Consider the following 23,011-nt stretch of genomic DNA (forward strand, 5'->3'; position numbering starts at 1 on the left):
AACACCCTCCAGTTCCATCCATGTCGTTGCAAATGGCAAGATCTCATTCCTTTTGATGGCTACATAATATTCCAGTGTGTGTGTGTGTGTGTGTGTGTGTGTGTGTGTGTGTGTGTGTGTGTACACCACATCTTCTTTATCCATTCATCTGTCGATGGACATCTTGGCTCTTTCCACAGTTTGGCTATTGTGGACATTGCTCCTATACACATCGGGGTGCACGTACCCCTTCGGATCCCTACATTTGTATCTTTGGGGTAAATACCCAGTAGTGCAATTGCTGGATCGTAGGGTAGCTCTATTTTCCAACTGTTTGAGGAACCTCCATACTGTTTTCCAGAGTGGCTGCACCAGCTTGCATTCCCACCAACAGTGTAGGAGGGTTCCCCATTCTCCGCATCCCTGCCAACATCTGTCGTTTCCTGACTTGTTAATTTTAGCCATTTTGACTGGTGAGAGGTGGTATCTCGTTGAGGTTTTGATTTGGATTTCCCTGATGCTGAGTGATGTTGAGCACTTTTTCACATGTCTGTTGGCCATTTGGATGCCTTCTTTGGAAAAATGTCTGTTCATGTCTTCTGCCCATTTCTTGATTGGATTCTTTGTTCTTTGGGTGTTGAGTTTAAGAAGTTCTTTATAGATTTTGGATAATAGCCCTTTATCTGCTATGTCATTTGCAAATATTTTCTCCCATTCTGTCAGTTGTCTTTTGGTTTTGTGGACTGTCTCTTTTGCTATGCAAAAGCTTTTTATCTTGACGAGGTCCCAATAGTTCATTTTTGCCCTTGCTCCCCTTGCCTTTGGCGATGTTTCTAGGAAGAAGTTGCTGCAGCTGAGGTCGAAGAGGTTGCTGCCTGTGTTCTCCTTTAGGATTTTGATGGACTCCTGTCTCACATTGAGGTCTTTCAGCCATTTTGAGTCTATTTTTGTGTGTGGTGTAAGGAAATGGCAAGACACAGGAGTTCTTAAAGAAGTTACCCTTTAGGGTTTGGTCCTTGGTTTAGAATTTGTGGGGCCTTGGCATTTTTGTTGGTGGTGGGTGGTGGTGTTAAGCGGTTTAAGAATTCATGATCTTGGGGTGCCTGTGTGGCTCAGTGGGTTAAGCATCTACCTTTGGCTCAAGTCATGATCCCAGGGTCCTGGGATCGAGCCCCCTGTCAGGCTCTCACCTCAGTGGGGAGCCTGCTTCTCCCTCTCCCTATATCCTTTCCCCCACTTGTGCGTGCTTTCTCTCTTTCTCTCTGCGTCAAATAAATAAATCTTAAAAAAAAAGAGAGAGAGAGAGAATTCATGATCTTGGTCTAGGGCTGGTAATATTGTATCACTTCCTTGTCCCTCACAAAAATGGTTCTCGGTAAGGTTCAGAGCTGTCAGGGCAAGCTGAGGGTTCTCGTGAAGTTGCAAAGCCCCAGTTTTGTCAATGTCACCAGCTGCTTCTATTAGAAGACACAGCCAAGTACTTTTCTTTAGGATTTTTCTTTCATTGAACATCAACCATGTCTTATGTAGAAATTTTGTCAGTTTAAATAGTTTATTAGTAAGTCTAGAGTTTTCTTGGGATTATTTTTTACAGAGACTCTGAAAAAAGAGCAGTAAATCAATTTTAAATTGTGCTGCTCACGGAAGCCAGATGGGATGAGGTGGGCTCCCAAGAGCCACTTCAACCGCCATTTCATGGTAAGTGATTGTTCTAGGAAGCTTAGCAGATAAATGAGGTAAATATATTGAGTGACAAACTGAAAAGTCACTTACTGTTGTTTTCAACAACTATGTAAAGAGTACTTTCAGTACCCAGGCGTATCAGTGTCACTCTAAAATTGGTAATATAATTGAATATTCCCCCAAGCAGGTTTACAAATGACTTTACTAAAATAGAGTCTACTTATTAGGTTTTTTCAACATGAGGATTTCATTACATGAAATTTTTCATTCATTGATGGACTAATTTATACATGTGACTGTTTATTGATTGCGCTATTGGGCACTATTTGTGCTGGAGGTGTTGCGATTGGTATCAGAGATGAAGATAGAAAAGTCTTTTGTTTGCAGAGTTTACATTCTAAAGGGGAATAACACCAGTAGCCATGTAAACAAATCCATAATATTTCAGAAAGTGGCTTAATGCTTTGAGGACAAATTAATGGAGTGTTAGGCAGCATAAGTGAAGAGTGAAATGATTTTAGGTAAGATAGTCAGGAAAGCATTAGAACAGAGGCCAGAATAATGAGAGACAATGATGTGTAAAAGTGTGCAAGGAAAGCATCGCAGGTGGAAGAGCAAGAGCAAGGCCCTGAGGCAGGCAAGGAACTAGATTCTATTAGGACCTTGTGTTTATGTATTTATTTTTAGAGAAGGGGAGAGACACAGAGGGAGAATGAAAGAGAATCTTAAGCAGGCTCCACACTCAGTGCAGAGCGCCACGCAAGGCCTGATCTCACAACCCTGAAATCATGCCCTGAGCCAAAATCAAGAGTTAGATGCTTAACCGACTGAGCCACCCAGGTGCCCCTATGACTTTATAGAGCAACATAAAGATTTTGGAATTCACTCTAAGTTATATGGGAATCCAGTAGTTTGTAGCAGAGGAGTGATATGATCATACTTATATTTTAAAAATAATTACGGCTGCTCTTTGGAGAACAGATAATAGGGGGTAATAGGAGAAGCAGTAGAAGGAGCTCAGCTCAAAGGCTAACAGTGTCATTTGCATATGCTTATAATGATGCTAGGAACAGAATGATGCTGTGGAGAAATGGACCACTTGAAGATATATATTGAAGGACAAAGCCTTGGGACCTGCCAAAGAAATGGATAAAATGGTTGTGTTCCAACACTCATGTCCTGTTGTTGTCTGCACAGTTGACTTTTAAGTCATTTATTTCTCCAAAGTGAGATTTCCCTAAAAATCTCCATTTGGACTAAGTAGCTAAGTGAGAATCTGGAAGTAATAGAACACACCACTAAACAAATTAACAAGAGAGTTCTACACTTAATGATTTAGATTCATGGTATGTGTGGCTTGTTCAAACAGAAATTCAATAGGCTGAGACAATTACTTTCTATGGACAGTGGTTCAGGAGATCTCCAGGGTAGATAGAGTGACCTGGCCCAGCTGGCCTCTCCTGCCTCTCGGCCTTTCACTCAATCCACCCCAACGATGTTGATCTCTCTATTCCAACAAGTCAAGCTCTTTCCTCTTCTAGCACCTTTGCATTAGCTCTGCCTCTTCCTGGGAAGTTCTTTGATTAGTCATTTTGGGCACATGCCAGGACCTGCAAGATTTCCAGGGGCCTGGAAGAAGTCCAGGGGCTGGGGAAATGAATATTGTCTCAAAAATATGATAAAAAAATTGCAAAAATAGAATTAATAAATTTAAATTAACTATCTACAAAACATAATATATGTTAACTCCATTCATTGCTAAATTTGAATATTCATAAAATTTCATGATACTGGAAATAATTTTTTGGTCAGATTCCTGAGCATGCTAAAAAATTATAACCAAATGTAAATTACATGCATTACTAGTAGCCAAATAAAATTTAAAGGCAAAATTATAAAATCCATTTGAAGGTTTTTGCAGTGAAAAAAATATATTTAATTGACATGGATGTACTTTAATATATTTGCCATGGTGTGTAATGGAGTTTCCAACATTAAAATTATCAAGGTCCTTTAAAAGTCTTCAGATGGCTCTGCTTGGCTTCCCATTGTGGAAAGGGTAAAAAAAGAGAGAATTTCAAAGATTCCTCATGTATTTTTCTCTCTTGCCACACCCTTGATTGCCAGCTCAACAAAATAAATAAGGGGTGGTGTAGCTATTTAGAAATACACAAGAACTTAAAAAAGGTTTTTTTTTTTTTATTTGAATATGGTTGACACACGGTGTTACATTAGTTTCAGGTGTACCACATAGTGATTCAGCTTCTTTGTACATTATGCTGTGCTCATCACAAGCGTAGCTACCATCTGTCACTATCTAACACTATTACTATATCCTTGACTATATTCACTATGATGTGCCTTTAATTCCTGTGACTTATTCATTCCATAACTGGAAGGCTGTATTTCCCACTGCCCTAACTCAGTACCACCTTTTTTTGAGGGCAACTTGACAGTAAATTCTCATTTTTAAAATTTGCTTTGACCAAGCAATTCTGCTTCTAGAGATTTATCCTAAGGAAATAATTGGACCAGTACACAAAGATATATAAGGATGCATATTATAGCAGCATTGTTTATAACAGTGAAAAATGGAGCAACCTCCAAAGAGTTCCATAATTGGAGATAGGCTTTATTCTCAACATTTGTTTAATATGGAGAGATGTCAATGAAATAGTTGTAAAAAGGAAAAAAAAAAAAAAAAAGAGGGTTGCCTGGGTGACTCAGTCAGTTAAGTGACCAGCTCTTGATTTCGGCTCAGGTCGTGATCTCCTGTGGATCAAGCCCCACCTCCACTCCCCACTGCACGTGGAGCCTGCCTAAGATTCTCTCTCCCTCTCCCTCTGCCCCTCCCCTACCCCCGACTCGTGCACGCACTCTCTCTCTCTCAAAAAAGGAACATGTTTATTATGATTTTATAGTAATTTTTTTAAAAGAAAGAAAAGTGAATGTTTATGTGTGTGTAAACATAAGGAAGTCTGGAGGTATTTATACCAAAATGTTAGCAGTGATCATCTTTAGGTAGTAGAACTGTGAATTTTTACTTAAAAAAAAAAATACTTCTACATGGCCAGATTGTTTTTTCCAGTAAATGTAAAATTTATATAATACACTAAAATAGTATAGTTATTTCTGTTTTGAGATATAATATTATAGAAATAACAAATGAGTTAAAATGCCACCTTTAATTCCACAATACAACAAGACAGTCAACTCTATCAAATATTTCTTTGATGATCACAAAACCAAAACAAAAAGGATGACATTAGAGAGGCTTAGATTTATTTACATGTCCTTTTGGAGATGAATATAACTTCTGAGTGGTATCAAACCAAAACCAGCTTTATGTTGCTTTTCTATTTTTGTGGAATTGAGCTTTGCAGAGCTGTTATCTTCTGTGGGATTCTTGAAAATAGTGGAATATTGCTTAGGTTTCTAAGAAATGTAAATATTGGTACATTATCTTGTCTTGTGGCATATTGGCAGTGAGACTTCAGACACATTGTCTAACTTACTAAGCTTTTTTTTTTTAGAGAGAGAGAGAGAGTGTGAGCGCATGCATGTTCGAGAGTGGGGGCGGGGCAAGGGAGGGGGAGAGCTCCAGGGTCAGACACAGGGCTCAATCTCAGGACCCTGAAATCAAGTCAGGTGCTTAACCAACCGAGCCACCCATGCACCCCATTACCAAATCTTTCTTAAAGAGATGGGATCAGTTGTTGAAAGTGGCTCAGTCCCTGGGTGAATTTGCCTTGAAGAAACTTTGTGGTCCGAGTATTCTCCCACTTATGTTGGTTATGTGTATCTGCCCTTTATATAAAAGAGGCTTTTTTATGGAGATGGGAAAGAGCCTCTGGGGAAATGCAGGAAGAGTGATTTCTTTAAGTGAGAATAACCTCAAAACCTTGTCTGTGTTCATTATAGCACGTAAGTAACTATGGTTTTGTAAAACTTGCCTTCTTCCCAATTGAGAAGCCTCACTCATGTGCTCATTTTATTCAGCATTCTTTAAGTGTCTTTAATAGGCAAGACAGAATGGAAAGGACATTCAAGTAGAAATCAGAAGGCCTGGTTTCCAGCTTTTTAGTGACTGTGTAATCCTGGGACCAGCAGCTCAGCTATTGGGTTTTTCATCTCCATAACCCAGGGTTAAGGATCCCTCATGGCCTCCCAAATGACCTTGACTCAAAGGTCAAATAAGATAATCTAGCTGTTGGAAAACCATGATGTCCTGCGACAACACCAGGTGCTTCTGTGAGGTGCACAGGTTCTGAGTGCGTTAGGGGATGCAGGGATGAGTAAGATATGATCTCCCCCTGCAGAGGGGCTTCCAGCCTAGTCAGGAAAACAGGTCGTTGGCAATATGTGAGATTAACAAGGGAGGAGGAGGCAAAGGAGCTGTGTTATGGATAAGTATAGAACTGTGGAGACCGGAGTTACATTACGGTGTCATCCATTTTACCAGAAGTAATCTTGTCCTAGTGGAAAGAATTACCCCCATTCTCATTAAATCTTGTAATTACATGCAGGAACTTTTTTACTGTTCCTTTATTTTTGAGGCACTCTTGAAAATCAACATGAATGAAACTAAGGGTCCTGATTCCCAATGCATTCTGTCTCCAGAATTTCCCCCCAAAAGGCTGATGTGGACTGTTCTTTTTTGTTTCTCTGATTCTAACAGATAAGTTCAGCTTCATTTTTGCCTTTATGAACCTATCTTGACTTAAACAAGCAACAAAGAGGAGCGGTTTTATCACTTAAAGGGTGGCAGTCCGTGAAATTCTCACCTCTAAAACTCCAGCTGAGTAAGAACATCAGCGTATTCAGAAGGGGAAAAGCTGACCTAATATTACTGGCTTTCAGCCAGTCTTGAATAAATCATAAACAACTGAATGAACTTGTACTATGAATGGTCAAGATTTTTAAGGCATAGATGTCTGTGCTTTTCTTGTGTTATTTTGCTTCCGATTAAGGTATCAGGATAGGTGAGGTGAAGGTGATAACCACTACACTACAGAAACAAGGTAGAAGACATGAACAGACACTTCTCCAAAGAAGACATACAAATGGACAACAGACACATGAAAACATCCTCAACATCACTTGTCATCAGGGAAATACAAATCAAAACCACAATGAGATACCACCTCACACCAGTCAGAATGATTAAAATTAACATGTCGGGAAACAACAAATGTTGGCGAGGATGCAGAGAAAGGGGAACCCTCCTACACTGTTGGTGGGAATGCAAGCTGGTGCAGCCACTCTGGAAAACAGTATGGAGGTTCCTCAAAAAGTTGAAAATAGAACTACCCTAAAACCCAGCAATTGCACTACTTAGTATTTACCCCAAAAATACAAATGTAGTGATCCGAAGGGGCATCACGTCCCAATGTTTGTAGCAGCAATGTCCACAATAGCCAAACGTGGAAAGAGCCGAGATGTCCATCAACGGAAGAATGGATAAAGAAGATGTGATATATATATACAATGGAATATTATGCAGCCATCAGAAACAATGAATACTTACCATTTACATTAATGTGGATGGAACTGGAGGGTATTATGCTGAACAAAATAAGTCAATCAGAGAAAGACAATTATCATATGGTTTCACTCATGTGTGGAATATAAGAAACAACACAGAGGGTCATAGGGGAAGGGAGAGAAAACTGAATGGGAAGTCATCAGAGAGGGAGACAAACCATGAGAGACTCTTAACTTGAAACAAACTGAGGGTTGCTGGAAGGGAGGTGGGTGGGGGGATGGGGTAATTGGTGATGGGCATTAAAGAGGGCATGTGATGGGATGAGCACTGGGTGTTCTATGCAACTGATGAATTATTGAACTCTACATCTGAAACTAATGATGTACTATATGTTGGCTAATTGAATTTAAACTAAAAAAATATATATCAGGATAGGTATCATATGGTACCATGAAGTATGGCAAGCATTTTGGTTAGAAAGCATTCAGGTGTAGCTCACAACAAAAACAAGAAAAGATGCAACTACTAGTAGAACAGATATGTGTGCTAAGAATTTTATTGTCACTGTTTAACAGATCTTTTAGACTCTTGACCTTTTTTAAAAGATTTTATTTTTATTAATCTCTACACCTACTATGGGGCTCAAACTCACCACCCGAGATAAAGTGTCACATGCTCTATCAACTGAGCCAACCAGCCGCCTGAGACTCACTCTTGTCCTTTTATATCATTTTTATGTTTTTCTTTCTTGGTGTCTTGGCACCTTTAAAAGCTGTTATCGTGAGGGTAGCTCACAGAGCATATCCTTCTCAGGTTTGAATACTCACTATCTTTAACCAGGTTCATGGTTGATTGTAACAATGCAAAAGTTAGGTGCAGGCAGTATTTACAAAACACAGCATTTCTTTCTGTTTCTCTTAGATTTGCAAGGACACTAAACCATCTCTGAAGGGAGGAATTTACAAGAAACTGATTGTGAAAATAATTTTAAATTATTTCAGAAATGCTGGGGTGAGGAAATACTGTGCAGGACATGAGTGAGAAAGTTCTAGTGGCTCTCCGTGGACTGCAGACTGTGCTGCCCTGCACGTGTGGTTTTTCCCAGTTGCCCAGGATAGATAGCATACCTTTAGAGTAAACAATTCAATATATGTTAATTAATTGAATTTAAATTAATTTTTTTTAATTTTTTAAAAAAATTAAGTGATTCAAATGACTAATTAGTTGGCTCCCTTATTTACCTTCCTCATAAGAGGCACTAGAAAGAACATTTAACCCTTGACATCAAAAGCAACATTTATTTCTCATGGGGAGAAGTAGTCAGGACTTTTTTTCCTTACTTAAAAGACTCTGGAATTTATATGGACAAGTTTGTGCCTATAGAGCTTACTAGTGTTTTTCTTCTATATTGATTCTTTTGTTTTGTAATATTGCTAAAAATTGCATTCTGCAGCTTTGTGTTTGCGAGAATGCATCCCATACACTCTGTCACACAGCAGCAATCCTGGGTTTATTATCTCTAACTCCAAAGTATCATTACACAGTAACTGAAAATTAATGATTTTTAAATTAACTATATATGAAAGTTATTCAAAACTGCAGCATTTTCGTCTCCATCTTTTAACAATAGAAAGATAGAGAGATCGTGTATTGGTTAAGAGGTTTTAGAGTTGGGCAGAGCTGAGTTTATACCAAATCTCTACCATTTACTATCCCCATTTCCACATTTGTTAACTAGAGATATATTCCTACTTCACAGAGTTATTGTAAGGATGGAACTAAGGATGATAATATGGGTATTGTGCTTAGTACAGTCTGAAGATATGGCCTAGACTCAACAACGTGTGGGCATCTTTATTATTAACAATGAACAATTTGTAAGCCCTGGATGTGTAACACCAGCAGTGATAAATATGACACATCCCTTTCTTTTATTGACCATTCAGCTAAAGCAGAGTTTGGGGGCTCTTAACCATTTTATTCCTCTATTCATTGTCCAAGTGTAAAAACTGAATTTAAAATTGGTAAAGAGTAATTAGTCATTGTTAGGAAAAAGCTTCTTGCATTTTGTAACCTTGAGCCCAAACCCATGATAATCCTCTATATGGACAATGTTCCATCTTTAAATAACATCTTAATGTCTGCAAGAAGCAAGGTGGAGTAATTACTCCTTATTTTGCTGATTCAGCAAAGGACGAATAAGAAAAAATATTAAATGCCTCAAAGAGATCACAGATTTTTGCACCATTCCCTTTATATCAGCTCAGCCCCCTGACTAATAGGAGCTACTGCTGTTCTGTGGTATTGGCCCTGCTTCACAATAGCAGTACCAAGCATTGTGGCAGACAAACCCCAGTGGGATTAACCCTGGGAATGTTTACATTGACCCATATTAACCACAGTGAAAAATGTGTCCATATTTTAATCTCCTCTGATGGATGATAAATTCGTTGAGCAGCTTGCTCTAAAAAAGTAATTGTGCCTGTCATCAAACAGTTTACAATTACATGGTACTCAACTGGGACCCAGTAAAATTTTACCAACTTGAGGCACAGTCATTAAAACTACATTATGATGTTTTCAGTATTTAATGCCTAAGCTTTATGGAACACTACATCAAAAACTAATGATGTACTGTACGGTGACTAACATAACATAATTTAAAAAAAAAAAGAAAAAAGTGCCTAAGCATTGAAGACTATTTGGAAAATTAAAAAAAAAAAAAAAAAAAGAAAAGCTGTAAACTAGTTTCCCACCACCAACTAGAGCCACTGCAAACATTCTGGTGAATTTCCTTTATGCATCATTTTGTGGATTTTTAAAAATTTATTTTCTCATAAGCATGTTAATGTGATTACATTACCTTCATAAATATTTGAAATATGGATGATCTGTCAAGTGTCTATCCCAGTTTATTTAAGGATTCCATTTTCCCTGTAGCTTGACATTGAAATGGTTACCAATTACTATTATAAATAGCCCTGCAGTATTCATCATGTTTTATAAAACTGCCCTTGAATTTAGGATTATTTCCTTTGTATAGATTCTAAGAAGTGGGATTAATGAGTCAAAAGGTTTACACTCATGAACAATGTATGAGTGAGTATCCATTTTCAAATATATCTGACAACTCTAGGTATTAACTTTAAAAAAAAAAACATTGCTTCTTTGATAGGCAGATTGTTTTAATTGCATTTATTAGATTGACTGAAATCCATTCTTGAGCTTGGCAAGATTTAAACAAGCAAAATGAAGCTATTTTGGTGTATGGTATGAAATGAAGAGCCTAATTTTCCCTAAAAACGTCGCTGTTTTTAATCTTCTGATTCCCGCCTCTTTCAGTTTCACGGGAGATTCTAAACTTGCGTCAAGTATGCGCTATGTGGAAACACAATCAATGCAGATAGGAGCATCCTATATGATTCAGTTCAGTTTGGTGATGGGCTGTGGGCAGAAATACACTCCGCACATGGACAACCAGGTGAAACTGGAGTACTCAACCAATCATGGCCTCACCTGGCACCTGGTCCAAGAGGTAAGTCTATTTTCTCTAATGCTTGTGTAGGCTCCTTCTTTTTACATAGGAAGCAGAGAGTTCCAATTCCAAAAGTTTAGGTTTGGTTCAAAAGGAACAATGTTATTTGTAACTGAGCACTGACGTCAAGTCAGCAATAAGGATTCCACATTCTGCACTATCAGATACTAAATTATAATTGAAAATAAAAAAGAAATGAGAATAACTTCAGGACTGGGTACTCTAGGATGGTGTTTGGAATATTTCTCTAACCCTCTTCCTCCATAAATTTTTTCTAACCCTTCCTTCCTCCTTCCTCTCTTTCTTTTCTCCCTATAGCATGTCTTCATCTGGTCCTTTCTAACTCTCTTTACCTGTAGGTAGTCCATATTAAAAATCTGGCACATCTTGCCTTTAAAAAAGAAAAAGAAGAAAGAAATACATAGATCCAGATTCTTAGGATCATATTGTACTTCTTTACACACATGGTGATCTGACATTGCAATACATGCATAAATAGCACAGTGATTAGAATAATTTTGCCAAATGCCAGTGTTATGATAAAAGGTCAAAATATGGATCTTAAGCCATGTCCATATTATTTTTTTAAAGATTTATTTATTTGAGAGAGCGAGAATGAAAGAGAGAGAGAGTACATGAGGGGGGGAGGGTTAGAGGGAGAAGCAGGCTCCTTGCTGAGCAGGGAGCCCGATGCGGGACTCGATCCAGGGACTCCAGGATCATGACCTGAGCCAAAGGCAGTCGCTTAACCAACTGAGTCACCCAGGTGCCCCATGTCCATTTTTATATGTGAGAATTAAACGACATTTAGTTTCATGGTGACACTTGTTTCCCCGTTTTTTCCCAAATATTTCAGCTTCACAGAGGAAGAATCATGAATTGCATCCATATTGCAAATAGTTAAAATTATGACATTAGATTTCTCTAAGGCCTTTTGCATTTATGGTGAGTGAGTCAACATATTGTCCCTGGAGGAACAGAAGCCAAGTTTAATTTTTGCCTTCCTCTCTCTTAGGAATGTCTTCCAAGTATGCCGAGTTGTCAGGAATTCACGTCAGCAAGTATTTACCATGCCAGTGAGTTCACGCAGTGGAGAAGAGTCATAGTGCTTCTTCCCCAGAAAACTTGGTGAGAGATGACATCGTAGTGACTTTAACTTTTACCATCTCTGTTAGCACGACTTGAATATGAAGAAGAGTTAAGCACAATGGCAAGATGAATTTTCTTTGTCATCAAAAGACCCAGATCTTTCTTTTATACTGAGGATATTTGAAAAATAGAGCTAATGAAAATTTGATTTCCAAACTGTCCTCCTTTTTTTTTATTTTTTTTATTATGTTATGTTAATCACCATACATTACATCATTAGTTTTTGGTGTAGTGTTCCATGATTCATTGTTTGCGTATAACACCCAGTGCTCCATGCAGTACGTGCCCTCTTTAATACCCATCACCAGGCTAACCCATCCCCCCCCCCCCCCCCCCCTAAAACCCTCATTTGTCCTACTTTTTTTTTTTTAATTTTCATATGGTTGACAGTGTTACATTAGTAACATCAGGTGTACAACTTAGTGATTTGACAACTCTGTACATTATGCTGTGCTCACCACAAGTGTAGCTACTGTATGTCACAGCACTACTACCATGCCACTGGCCATATTCCCTATGCTGCGCCTTTTATTCCTGTGACTTACTCATTCCCTAAACGGAAAACTGTATCTCCCACTCCCCTTCATCCATTTTTTCCACCCTCCCTACCCCGTGACAATCAACAGTCTGTTCTCTGGATTCGTTGGTCTGATTCTGCTTTTTGTTTGTTTATTCAATTTTTTGTATTTTATTTTATTTTTTATGATTTTATTTATTTATTTGAGTGAGAGAGGGAGAGAGCATGAGCAAGGGGAGCGGGAGAGGGAGAAGCAGATGCCCCGCTGAACAGGGAGCCCAATGTGGGGACTCAATCCCAGGGCTCTGGGATCATGACCTCAGCAGACACATAATCAACTGAGTCACCCAGGGCCCCTGTTTTGTATTTTAGATTCCACGTATGAGTGAAATCATGTGGTATTTGTCTTTCTCCGTCTGACTTATTTCACTTAGCATAATAGCCTCTATGTCCTAGCTTTTTCTGACCTCCCTTTCTGCACCAATTCAATGAGCTGTTCCTTTAGCTTTGACGTATGTTAAAAGGGAAGGATACGGGAATCCAAAATCTCCTATGTCAAGATGATTTGCATTTCAAGGCCGTTTTCTCACTGCAAAGCCCTACTTTTTTATTTCAAAAAGCTTAATACACAGTTTTTTACTATTCACATTCTCTCAGTAACCATAAAAATCATCCCCCAAGAAGCTAAAGCCACAGTAATTAGGGAGAAATTTAAATATTTGATAATATTTAAGAGAAAAACACCTTTTCCCCCTAAATATTACATAATTTTGTTAGATTGATTGCTCTGGGCATCTGCTGGTGAGGAATAGATTGTAGGAGAAAGAGTGAAGACAGGGAGTCGAGTTAGAAGTTTCCAGGCATTCCATGTTTAGGTGGCTTGGAGTATGACTGTAGCAGACAAGACAAGAGCCATCCTTGTGAAATATATTTTAATCAAATAGGGCTTGCTGATGCACTCCATGGGAGCTGTGGTAGAAAAGGAAGAATCAAAAACAGTTTGTAAATCCGAGGCCTAGGGAAACTGACCGAGGTGGGGAAGCCTGGAGAAGGAGTGGATTTGGGGCAGGAAATGAAGCGTTCTGTTTCTGGGATGCAGAGTTTAAGATACTTATCTATCCAAGCAGAAATGTCAAGAAGCCAACTGGACTTATACATCTGGAACTCAGAAAAGAGGTTTGGGTTGAAGAGTTGAATACCATGAGTACTGTTTGAAGCCCTGTGACAGGATAAGCTTGCCCAAGAAAGAACCTTAGACTAGAAATTAGAAGCTCTCAGTCTATCCTTACCAGTGATTAATTAATCACATGATTTTAATGATTCACAACCTCTTCAAGCCTGATTTCTTATGAGTAGAATGAAGTTTAATTAGATGATCTTAAAAGTCCCTCTCAGTTCAGGAATTCTAAGATTCTGTGACGTGGGTAGTAGGAAAACCATGAAAGAGACAAGAATTGTATTTTTCTGTGGCATCAGCCTTCCAAGAGCCCTTTTGTAAAGAGAAAATTACTAAATAAACCCTTCTTCGATAATTTTACATGGAAGTTAGGCTCCACACAAAAACAATTGGTTAGATAACAACCCAGAATTATTATTATACATCCTTTAGTTGGAGATTGAATTACTGAATTATAGAAGAATGCTTCCTTGATTATTTTTAAGGATTCATCATTATATCAGTTGGAATAAAATGCTTGAAATTTGATTTCCACAGGTTTTTTTATATCCAACTGTGAGCCATTTCCTAGATATTCTGCTAATGCTTTGTATAACAAGTTGCTACTTTCTCTAACATCCTACTTTTTTATGTCTACTGCTGGGAATATAATCAGGATTTGTATTTAATTTCAATGGTATTCCAAGCATATCTATCATGATTATAAAAAAGCAACAGATCAAACAATTGAAATAGTAGTCATACTTGCTGTAAAGCTACTGAGGTTTTTTCTTTATGATTATTTCACCATTAAGTGTATCACCCTCATTATTTAAAAATGTTGATTTTTATTTATTGACATGTAAGGTATAATTTCAAAATTATGATGCTAAGTTCATCTTGATAGTGTATCTTAGAGATGTCTTTTCATCCCCAGAAATGTTATAAACTATTATTCTTTTTTTTTAAGATTTTATTTATTTGAGAGAGATAGAGTGCATGCAAGAGAGCACAAGCAGGGAGAGGGGTTAGGGGAGAAAATGAGGGAAAAGCAGACTCCCCGCTGAATGGGGAGCCCAGGACCCTGAGATCATGACCTGAGCTGAAGTCAGATGCTTAACCAACTGAGCCACCCAGGCACTGCTAAACTATTATTCTTAATTAATGTAGTTTAGACAGTATCCAAAAAATACTGTCCTTTATCAAAAAAAAAGAAAAAAACACCTTTGTATGTTATTTCACATTCAGATGGTATGTTGCATTATTATTTCCTAGCTTACAAGATAGTACCACTGAGTTGAAAGTTTTAGTATAGTCAGAAAAATCAATTCTCATCAATGTTTATTAGACACTTGAGAGGAAATCTATTTGACCCTTAAACACTTCAGTTCCAACACTGCCTGCCACATGTTGGGTACTCATTAAATGTTGGGGCATTGAATAGAATTTTAATTCAGTGTGCCTCGTTGTCTATAGATTATTCCTGCAACCATTTGCCTTTAAATCCATATAACTGAATAACTAAACTCTGCTTTTCCAAATTTTTTTCAAAGCCCTGGGTAAAGAAAGTAAAAATATTTTTTAAAAAGGAACAAACCCAGTAAGATATTTTCTTTTAACGTTCCTGCTAATACTTAAACTAAACATGGTTGCTATATATAAAAAAAAAATAGTGTTCATCTGGTTATTATCATTGGTTTGGGATTTATAATGTTTTTTTAAAAGCTCTGCTATAAAGTGCATTTAGTATCCCTGGCATTCTTGATAACTTTATTATATTCATTTCAAACTTTTGCAAATAGCATGTGTTCTTAAGCATTCAGGAAAACAGAGTGCAGTTTAGTTTGAAGCAGTTTTCCTTTTGGCAAATCTTCGTTCTACTGCTTTGATTCACACATACACAACTCTAAATTGAATACACACAAGCAAATGTGGTCCCCACATTACCAAAGATCTGTTAACTTTGGAAAATATGCTAGATAGGACAACTTAGAGTGGAAATATTGAATATATATACACCTACTTAGAGAAATTATATTGTAGATGAACTGAACATTTGTTACCCAATGAAAATTAATTTTGTTTTTATGAGAGACATTTACATGAGAACAGGGCCTAATGAGACCCAAACACCTGTCAGTTGCTACTTCATAAACAAATCTACACCTAATGACTGAATGAGTTTCAGAATAATTGGGTAAATGTAATTACAGTAACTCTGAAGGTGGAAAATACAATTTAGTCAGCCTTCATTTACCTCAGTTCCTCAGCCTTGATACCTTAATACCTAACTACCAAGAGATGACTCGATGCTATTTTAATTCAGTCTAGAAGTTTATATGGGAAAAAATCAAATAAAGACAAGACTGACAAGTTTTGTTGCTTTGAGGAATCCATAGAGTTTGGGTTTTAAATGCAAGTCAACTTCATTTCATGATCCACATAGCAGTGGTCCCACTTTCAGACCCAATCCGAAGTGCACAAAATTTTCCTTCAAAGAATGCTTAGATCTGAGAGGGGGGGTGGGTTGGCAAATTAAATATTTGTATTGAGGGCAATATTTAGCAGTGATGCAGCTGCAAATCAGTGAGATCACACCTTGTGTTCTCATGCATGACCAGCTGGAGATTGCTCACACAGCTAATTTTTTTTCTCACTAAAAAGGAAGCCAATATTCAACCTCTTCTGATTCCTTTTCTGTTAATTAACATCAGCACATTAAACTGTGGATTGTAATTTTAAATGGAAAAATCCACTTTAAGCTTTTTATCTTAAGGAAATAGTCTCTTTTTCAAGAGTTCACAAGATGCACGTAAGGACTAATTTACTTAGTAAAAGAATTTAGAATGTGTTTACATGTGACTGTTCAGAAACATACATAAACTGGGAAATCTGGGACAGATGTCTGAAACCCTCCCACCCCATTTTAATGTTTGAAATATCAAAACTTCAAAACAATGTATGCCATGGGTTTCACGTAGGCATGTGACTAGATAGGGAATAAACCATCACCTCAGTCAACAACCACCAGAACAATCACTAAATTTACGAGCTAGAAGGGATCTTAGAAATTGGCTTGCCCAATCCCTTTATTTGAGAGGTGAGGAACTAGAAAGGCTGAAGGCTTAAATGTCTCACTAAAGGTCACACAGCTGATAAATTGCAGAGCTAGAGTCCAAGGGGCCAAGTCCCCAGACCCCTAGCACATTATTTACTCCATTACCTACAGAAGGCAGAAACAGGCTGCCCTTTCCTGGCCTGTTCATCCACTCATTGACTCATTTTTTTAGCAGTTTCTTTTGGTACACCTACTTTATTCTGTCCCTGTGCAAACTGTTGAGACAAAAGATAGCCCTGTCCCCAAAAGAGCTCACAGTCTAGACACATGTAGCCTCAGACTTGACTCAGATTATCAGTCCTGACAAGATATAGTCATCTTTCCTTTGCCTGAAACTTAATTTGCTTCTCCTCTGTAGGGCTCCATGCTCTAAAACAGTGTACCTACTTTTATAGTAGGATCTTCTACAAACCATTTCTTAATGGGGCTATGAAAATTGTGATGGCTATTAGAGTTCAAATATAAACTATTACCAGAGAGGAGGTGTATCTGTGTCATTGCATGTATCATGACGTGTGCTGATATGCAGCAAATCAGTGTCTACTGGATGCATCCTGGAATTATCCTACTAGGAATGAAAATGCAACATATTAGCCACAGATCATTGGCAAAATAAACAATCAAGGCTTAGTCTGGATTTTAACAATCTGTTACATACTTAGGGAGTATTTATTATGTGAGTAATTGATGCAGTAGCCGTTAAGGGATCATTTAGAGCAGTTAAGATCAAGTGTATGTGTAGACAGTGTGCTTAGGGAGGGTTCAATCAATGGAATGGAGCATGCACATGAATTCTGCAAATCCTTTTTGTTTTCTTTTGTTTTGCACATTGACCAAAAAGAACTAATCACAATCCCTGAAAATTTCTAGAGGCAAAAAATATGATGGGAATTGAGAAGAATTTTTTGTGACTGTCAGTGGATGGAAACTTTCTTAACATTGCTCTCAAAATACTCTCTTCTTTAGACTTTCCATCTGGTTTAGACGAATCAAGGTCCCAAGTGTTTCTCTGTGTGTAATGGACTGTTTAGCTTTTTGTTTCCACTTAACATCAGCTTGTCCATGAAACCTACCCAAATTAATGTTTCTGAAATAATTAGCAGAATTTAGCACCCAGATGTTCTTACTTCTAGAACATGTTCTTCTTAGAGCACATTGTAGCATGTCCCTCAAGCCCAAAACAATACCCCCAAACAAAAGTTTTGTTTTATATTGAGAGCTCACTGGGAGTTTTCCAATAACTGCTGTTTATTTATTGAAAGAAATTTTATTACCATGATTGAAACACCTCACATTTTCCTCTGTGGAAGAGAGGCTCTTTTGTATATACCTTTTTTTTTTTAATATTCCTTCTTTTTTGTTTGCTTTTCCTAGCATCAAATCTCTGCATAACAACAAAAAAAATCTGATATTTTGTTTTTCTTCAAAACATCGCAAATTAAATTAAGATGGAGGTATATATCCAAACCACAGATTCCTTTTTAACTTTTCGTCATGATCGAATTGTTACATTGGCTAATAATTGAGTAGACAGACTTTCAACTACCAAAGAAAAATGACTGGCAGCTAAATGCAAGTTCCAGAAAGTTTGTCATCTGAAAGAGTCTGAACTCTGACATTCTTCATTCTACCAGATGTTAGTTAAAATATTGTTTTCGCTCCCGTCCCTTGTTTCTAGGTCCAGTGCCACCCGCTTCCGCTGGAGTCAGAGCTATTACACAGCCCAAGACGAATGGGCTTTGGACAGCATTTACATTGGACAGCAATGCCCAAACATGTGCAGTGGGCACGGCTCATGTGACCACGGCGTGTGCAGGTACACACACCGCCACGTGTGATCAATTGCCTGCTTCTCGGGGTTTGTGTTCAGAGGGATAGCATGGCAGTTGTCATCAGAGCGGTACGGACAGACTGATAAATAATGAAGGAGCCAAAAGGAAAACGGTCCTCCTTTCTGCTCTTACTTTAGGTGTAAAAGATGCTGTTACATTTTAAGTGAAGTCTGAAGCCGTATATCCTAAACTTCAAAATCTCACCTCAAGACGAGGCCTCCTGGGTTTAAATTTCAGAGTTTATTAATTAATCCCAAAGTCCTCTTTGGGGGTTAAAAGAGCCTTGCTATTGTTTGTTTCCCTTCCGTTCCCCTGACAGTCTTAAAACACAAGTCAGACAGCTGCTGCGCGCTCTCCTGCGTGGTGTGGCCAGAAGCGTAAGGTTGTAGGCAGGGGGAGACAGTGATTATCGCTAATGAGGATGAGAAAGGAACACACTTGAATACTTAAAGACTCTAAAAGAGACGGAATTTAATCAGAAAGAGGAGCCATAAAACATGGCCAGAGCTACACATCGTATGAGCAGACAAACATTTCCATGTGACTCTCAAGATCTCCAGGAAGATCCCACTCTTCTCCCACGCCACCCCCCAGCCGCCGATACACACGCACGTGTGCACACACATGCACACACAGACGCACGCGTGCACACACAGGCGCACACACATACCCATCTCCTCCCTCATTACTCCTTGATGCCTCGGTTCTGCTGTTACAGCACCATTTCTTTTAAGAAAAGATTTCTTTTCAATGTCAAAAACTGAAGGTTGTTACAACCACATACACAGATTGACATTGCAGAGAAAAATCTCGTGTGAATGCTAAGGTCTGAGCAAGAGGGAGACGTGGGAAATGCAGGTGCGTGGCCATGGCACTCCCAGAAAAGAGGCTGTGACTTGCTTACGTGGCCCTTCCTCTCTCCCAGGTGTGACCAGGGATACCAAGGCACCGAATGCCACCCAGAAGCTGCCCTTCCTTCCACGATCATGTCAGATTTTGAGAACCAGAATGGTTGGGAGTCTGACTGGCAAGAAGTCATTGGGGGAGAAATTGTAAAGCCGGAACAAGGGTGTGGGGTCATCTCATCTGGATCATCTCTGTATTTCAGCAAGGTAAGAGCTAGGGGTGAGTGATGACGAAGGTCTGACTAAGCTATGGGAATACGTGATCCACGCAATGGCTATTTCCATAAGTGAGTGATTTACGGAGCAGTCTGAATTCAGAAGGTACAAACATGGGACAGTTTTATGTTTCCTCACACTGCTTGCTTTTAAATTCCTTTGTCAAATTCCTATCCCTGAACTACATTTGGGAAACTCTGGTAGTTTGATGATGGTTTGGGGTTACTACAAATCCAGGGTAGGGCTGTTGAGAATTCCTGCCCTCCTTGTCCCTGATTTAAATCTCGTGGCTTTCCTCTCCTGCCGTGCCAGCTGGGCTTATGCCTTGAGGGTCTTTGAGTGGGGCAGGGACTCCATGTGGGTGTGTGAGCGTACGGCCTGGGGGAGAGGAGCAAGCAGGGGTGATCAAGGCAAAGTCTCAAGGTTAAGAATAACAGCTGCTTGCTGCAGTCCGATTCCACCACTCCGTAGGTGTGTGACTTTGAGCAAAACCCTTAACCTCGGTGTGGCTTGGCTTCCTCATCGGTACAGTGGAAATAAGAGTATTCTATCTCATCAGGATCGTGATGCAGAGTAAATGAGTCAGTACTTGTAGGTCATGTAGAACAGTGCCGAACACATAGAAAGCACTTCTGTGAGTGTTAAATTTGTCAATCCGTTATTCTCAAGAATATGATTGGAAGAAGGAGGGGTGACGGTGGGGTTTGGGGATGTGCAGAGCTGTTCCCCGGGACTGACTAACTGTCCATGTTGAGCAGGCATCTCGCATCCTATTTGTTGCCTGCTGGTGGTGTCTGATGTTACAGGACTGTCTGAGTCAACTCAGGCTACTATAACAAAAATACCATAGGTTGGGTGGCTTAAATGGAAAATGGGTTTTTTTTCCTCACAGTTCTGAAAGGTGTGAAGTCCAAGATTATGGCACCAGCAGATTCAGTGTTTGGTGAGGGCCTGCTTCCTGGTTTATAGATGGCTGTCTTTTCACTGTGTCCTCACATGGTGGAGAGAACACAGAGAGAAAAAGCAGGCTGTCTTGTGTCTCTTATGAGGGCACTAATACCATCATGAGGGCTCCACCCTCATAACCTAATAACCTGTTAAAGGCCCCACCCCCTAATACCCTCCCTTTAGAGGTTAGGCTTTCAACATATGGATTTGGGGGCACACAGACATGAAGTCCGTACAGAGACAGTGTAGAAGTTTTTCTTGCAGTGTTCACCTTTACTAGAGGCAGCACCAGGTTGGACAGACAGGTCAGTAGACGCCCCCGAGGGACTAAGGTGCCACCCAGAATCTCTAAGACCGATTCTCTTGGAACACGCCCAACCCCTGTTGCTTGGTTGGTGATGGGGAGGGGCGAGCCACCTTCCTCTCCTCCTTTGCTACCATCTAGACAGGACATTATTTTCTTTCTCTCTCCTCTAATTCATCTCTTTATTTAGTCCTCAAAAGGACTAGAGCGGGAGCAGGCCCAGTTCTCCAACCTGAGCTATGTGTCTAACCCACTTATTAGAATGTCAGGTGCTTAAAACCACTTCTTTCCGGCAGGTACTATAGCCACCAATTCCAGGACAACTGGAAATGTCCCAGTCTGCGTCACCTAACAAATACACAGGTGTGGGTGATATACTGTAGGGCTCATATGTTGTGGAATCTGGGCAGAAATCCAAAATAATTTATGCAAATGCAAAAATAGGTACAGGTTTTATTTTGATGCAGGTGCAGAACAAAGAATCAGCAGCAAGCAAACAAGATAGAGGATGATAGAAAATCAGGGATGAATTCCATTTGATGATATTTCCTATCCATTGACATTGAACATCCGCTGGTCATTATTGTTAGAGATAATCGTCCACAAGTGACCAATATGCGTTGCACAGATCTGGACACACTGTGTAATTGTTCAGAAATGGGAAGATTATGTCTCCCATAAGCATCAATTTTAAATAAGATTATGAATCCTTAACCAATATGTACCAAACACCCCAGTAAACACGTATGCATACACACAAATATTTGAAACATAGAAAGGTTACATATCAATATGTATATAACTGTAATTCAAGATGATCTCTATACTAAAGCTACCTGGATCGGTACCTAAGCTCCAAAACTCATTAGCTGATTCATCTTGCAGCCTTATTACATCTTTCTGTACCTCAGTTTTCTCTATTGTAAAGTGGGACTTGGAGAGAATCACTGGGTTAATGAAGGTAAAGAATAAAGAATAATAGTGTTGGGCACATAGAAATCGTTCAATAAGTGTTAGCTATCACAATTACATTTTATGAGAATATATTTAAAACTGGTATCACTAGGTATTTCCATATGTGTGCCCTGCCACTAACTTAAAATCAGTATTTCAGGGGTGCCTGGGAGGCTCAGTCGGTTAAGTGTCTGTCTTCAGCTCGGATCATGATCTCAGGGTCCTGGAATGGAGCCCTGAGTTGGGCTCAGTAGGGAGTCTGCTTCTTCCTCTCCTCCTGCCCCTCCCCCCACTTTTGCTCACGTGTGCGCGTGCGCTCTCTCTCTCTCAAATAAATAAATAAATAAATAAATAAATAAATAAATAAAATCTTTTTAAAAAAATCAGCATCGGGGCGCCTGGGTGTCTCAGTTGTTAAGCGTCTGCCTTCGGCTTAGGTCATGATCCCAGGGTCCGGGGCTTGAGCCTCACATTAGGCTCCCTGCTCAGCGAGGAGTCTGCTTCTCCCTCCCGGACTCCTGCTTGTGTTCCCTCTCTCGCTGTGTCTCTCTCTGTCAAATAAATAAATAAAATCTTAAAAAAAAAATAAAATAAATCAGGATTTCAAAAGTAAAATCATTCTCTTCCCCTCCCAATCCAGCTTTCTTCCTCAATTTTTGTCAAAATATCTGAAGAGCCTTTTTTTCCCTTTTTTCTCTTGTATCAGGCAGATCTGTTTTGAATTCTAAGTGAGAGGAACTAGCTTAAGCAAAAAAGGAGGAAATTTGGTTCATGTAATCAAGACACAAGGTAAAACTGGCTTCAGAGATATCTGGAACCAGAAACTCAAATGCCCACAGAACTCTCTGTTTTCAGGTCAGCTGTCATTTATGAGAGTGGTACCGGGGCCACAGAGCTTTCTGAGCAGCCCTGTAGAAAAATCTGGGGAAGGTTGCGGATTGGCCAATCACAGTTTCCCGGGGAATGGTGTACTCTGAGTGGCATATCCAGAGAGGTGGGATACAGGGTTTGGCAGCCCCCACCAGCAGGGACAATGACCCAAAGGAACAGCTCTGTACATCCACCACCTTTTGCAAACCACCTAAACCTAAAATGTGCTTCTGTCCTGTCCCTCTCCTATCACAGAATTCAGGATGCTCTCTAATACTGCTGCCCTAATTGTACAACTTATTTTCTTTTTTGAAACGTCAGACCCCTGCTCCAAACAGAAATCTCTCCTCCACATCCCAC

The 23,011-nt window shown here is 39.3% G+C and overlaps 1 protein-coding gene across 2 annotated transcripts in view; it reads left to right on the forward strand.

Annotated features, from left to right (window-relative positions):
- The window catches only part of RELN (reelin), a 499,645-nt gene that overhangs the window by 359,523 nt on the left and 117,111 nt on the right, over positions 1-23,011 (forward strand). For both annotated transcript variants that reach the window (XM_073898696.1, XM_025873239.2), the window contains exons 21-24: positions 10,490-10,682; positions 11,698-11,810; positions 18,301-18,438; positions 19,380-19,566. In XM_073898696.1, coding sequence (XP_073754797.1) covers positions 10,490-10,682; positions 11,698-11,810; positions 18,301-18,438; positions 19,380-19,566 — 631 coding nt within the window. The remainder of the gene's footprint in view (positions 1-10,489; positions 10,683-11,697; positions 11,811-18,300; positions 18,439-19,379; positions 19,567-23,011) is intronic.

This window comes from Callorhinus ursinus, unplaced genomic scaffold (assembly GCF_003265705.2).
Source record: "Callorhinus ursinus isolate GAN/ISIS: 27379988/994484 unplaced genomic scaffold, GSC_fseal_2.0 scaffold12, whole genome shotgun sequence".
Classification (NCBI taxonomy): Eukaryota; Metazoa; Chordata; class Mammalia; order Carnivora; family Otariidae; genus Callorhinus; species Callorhinus ursinus.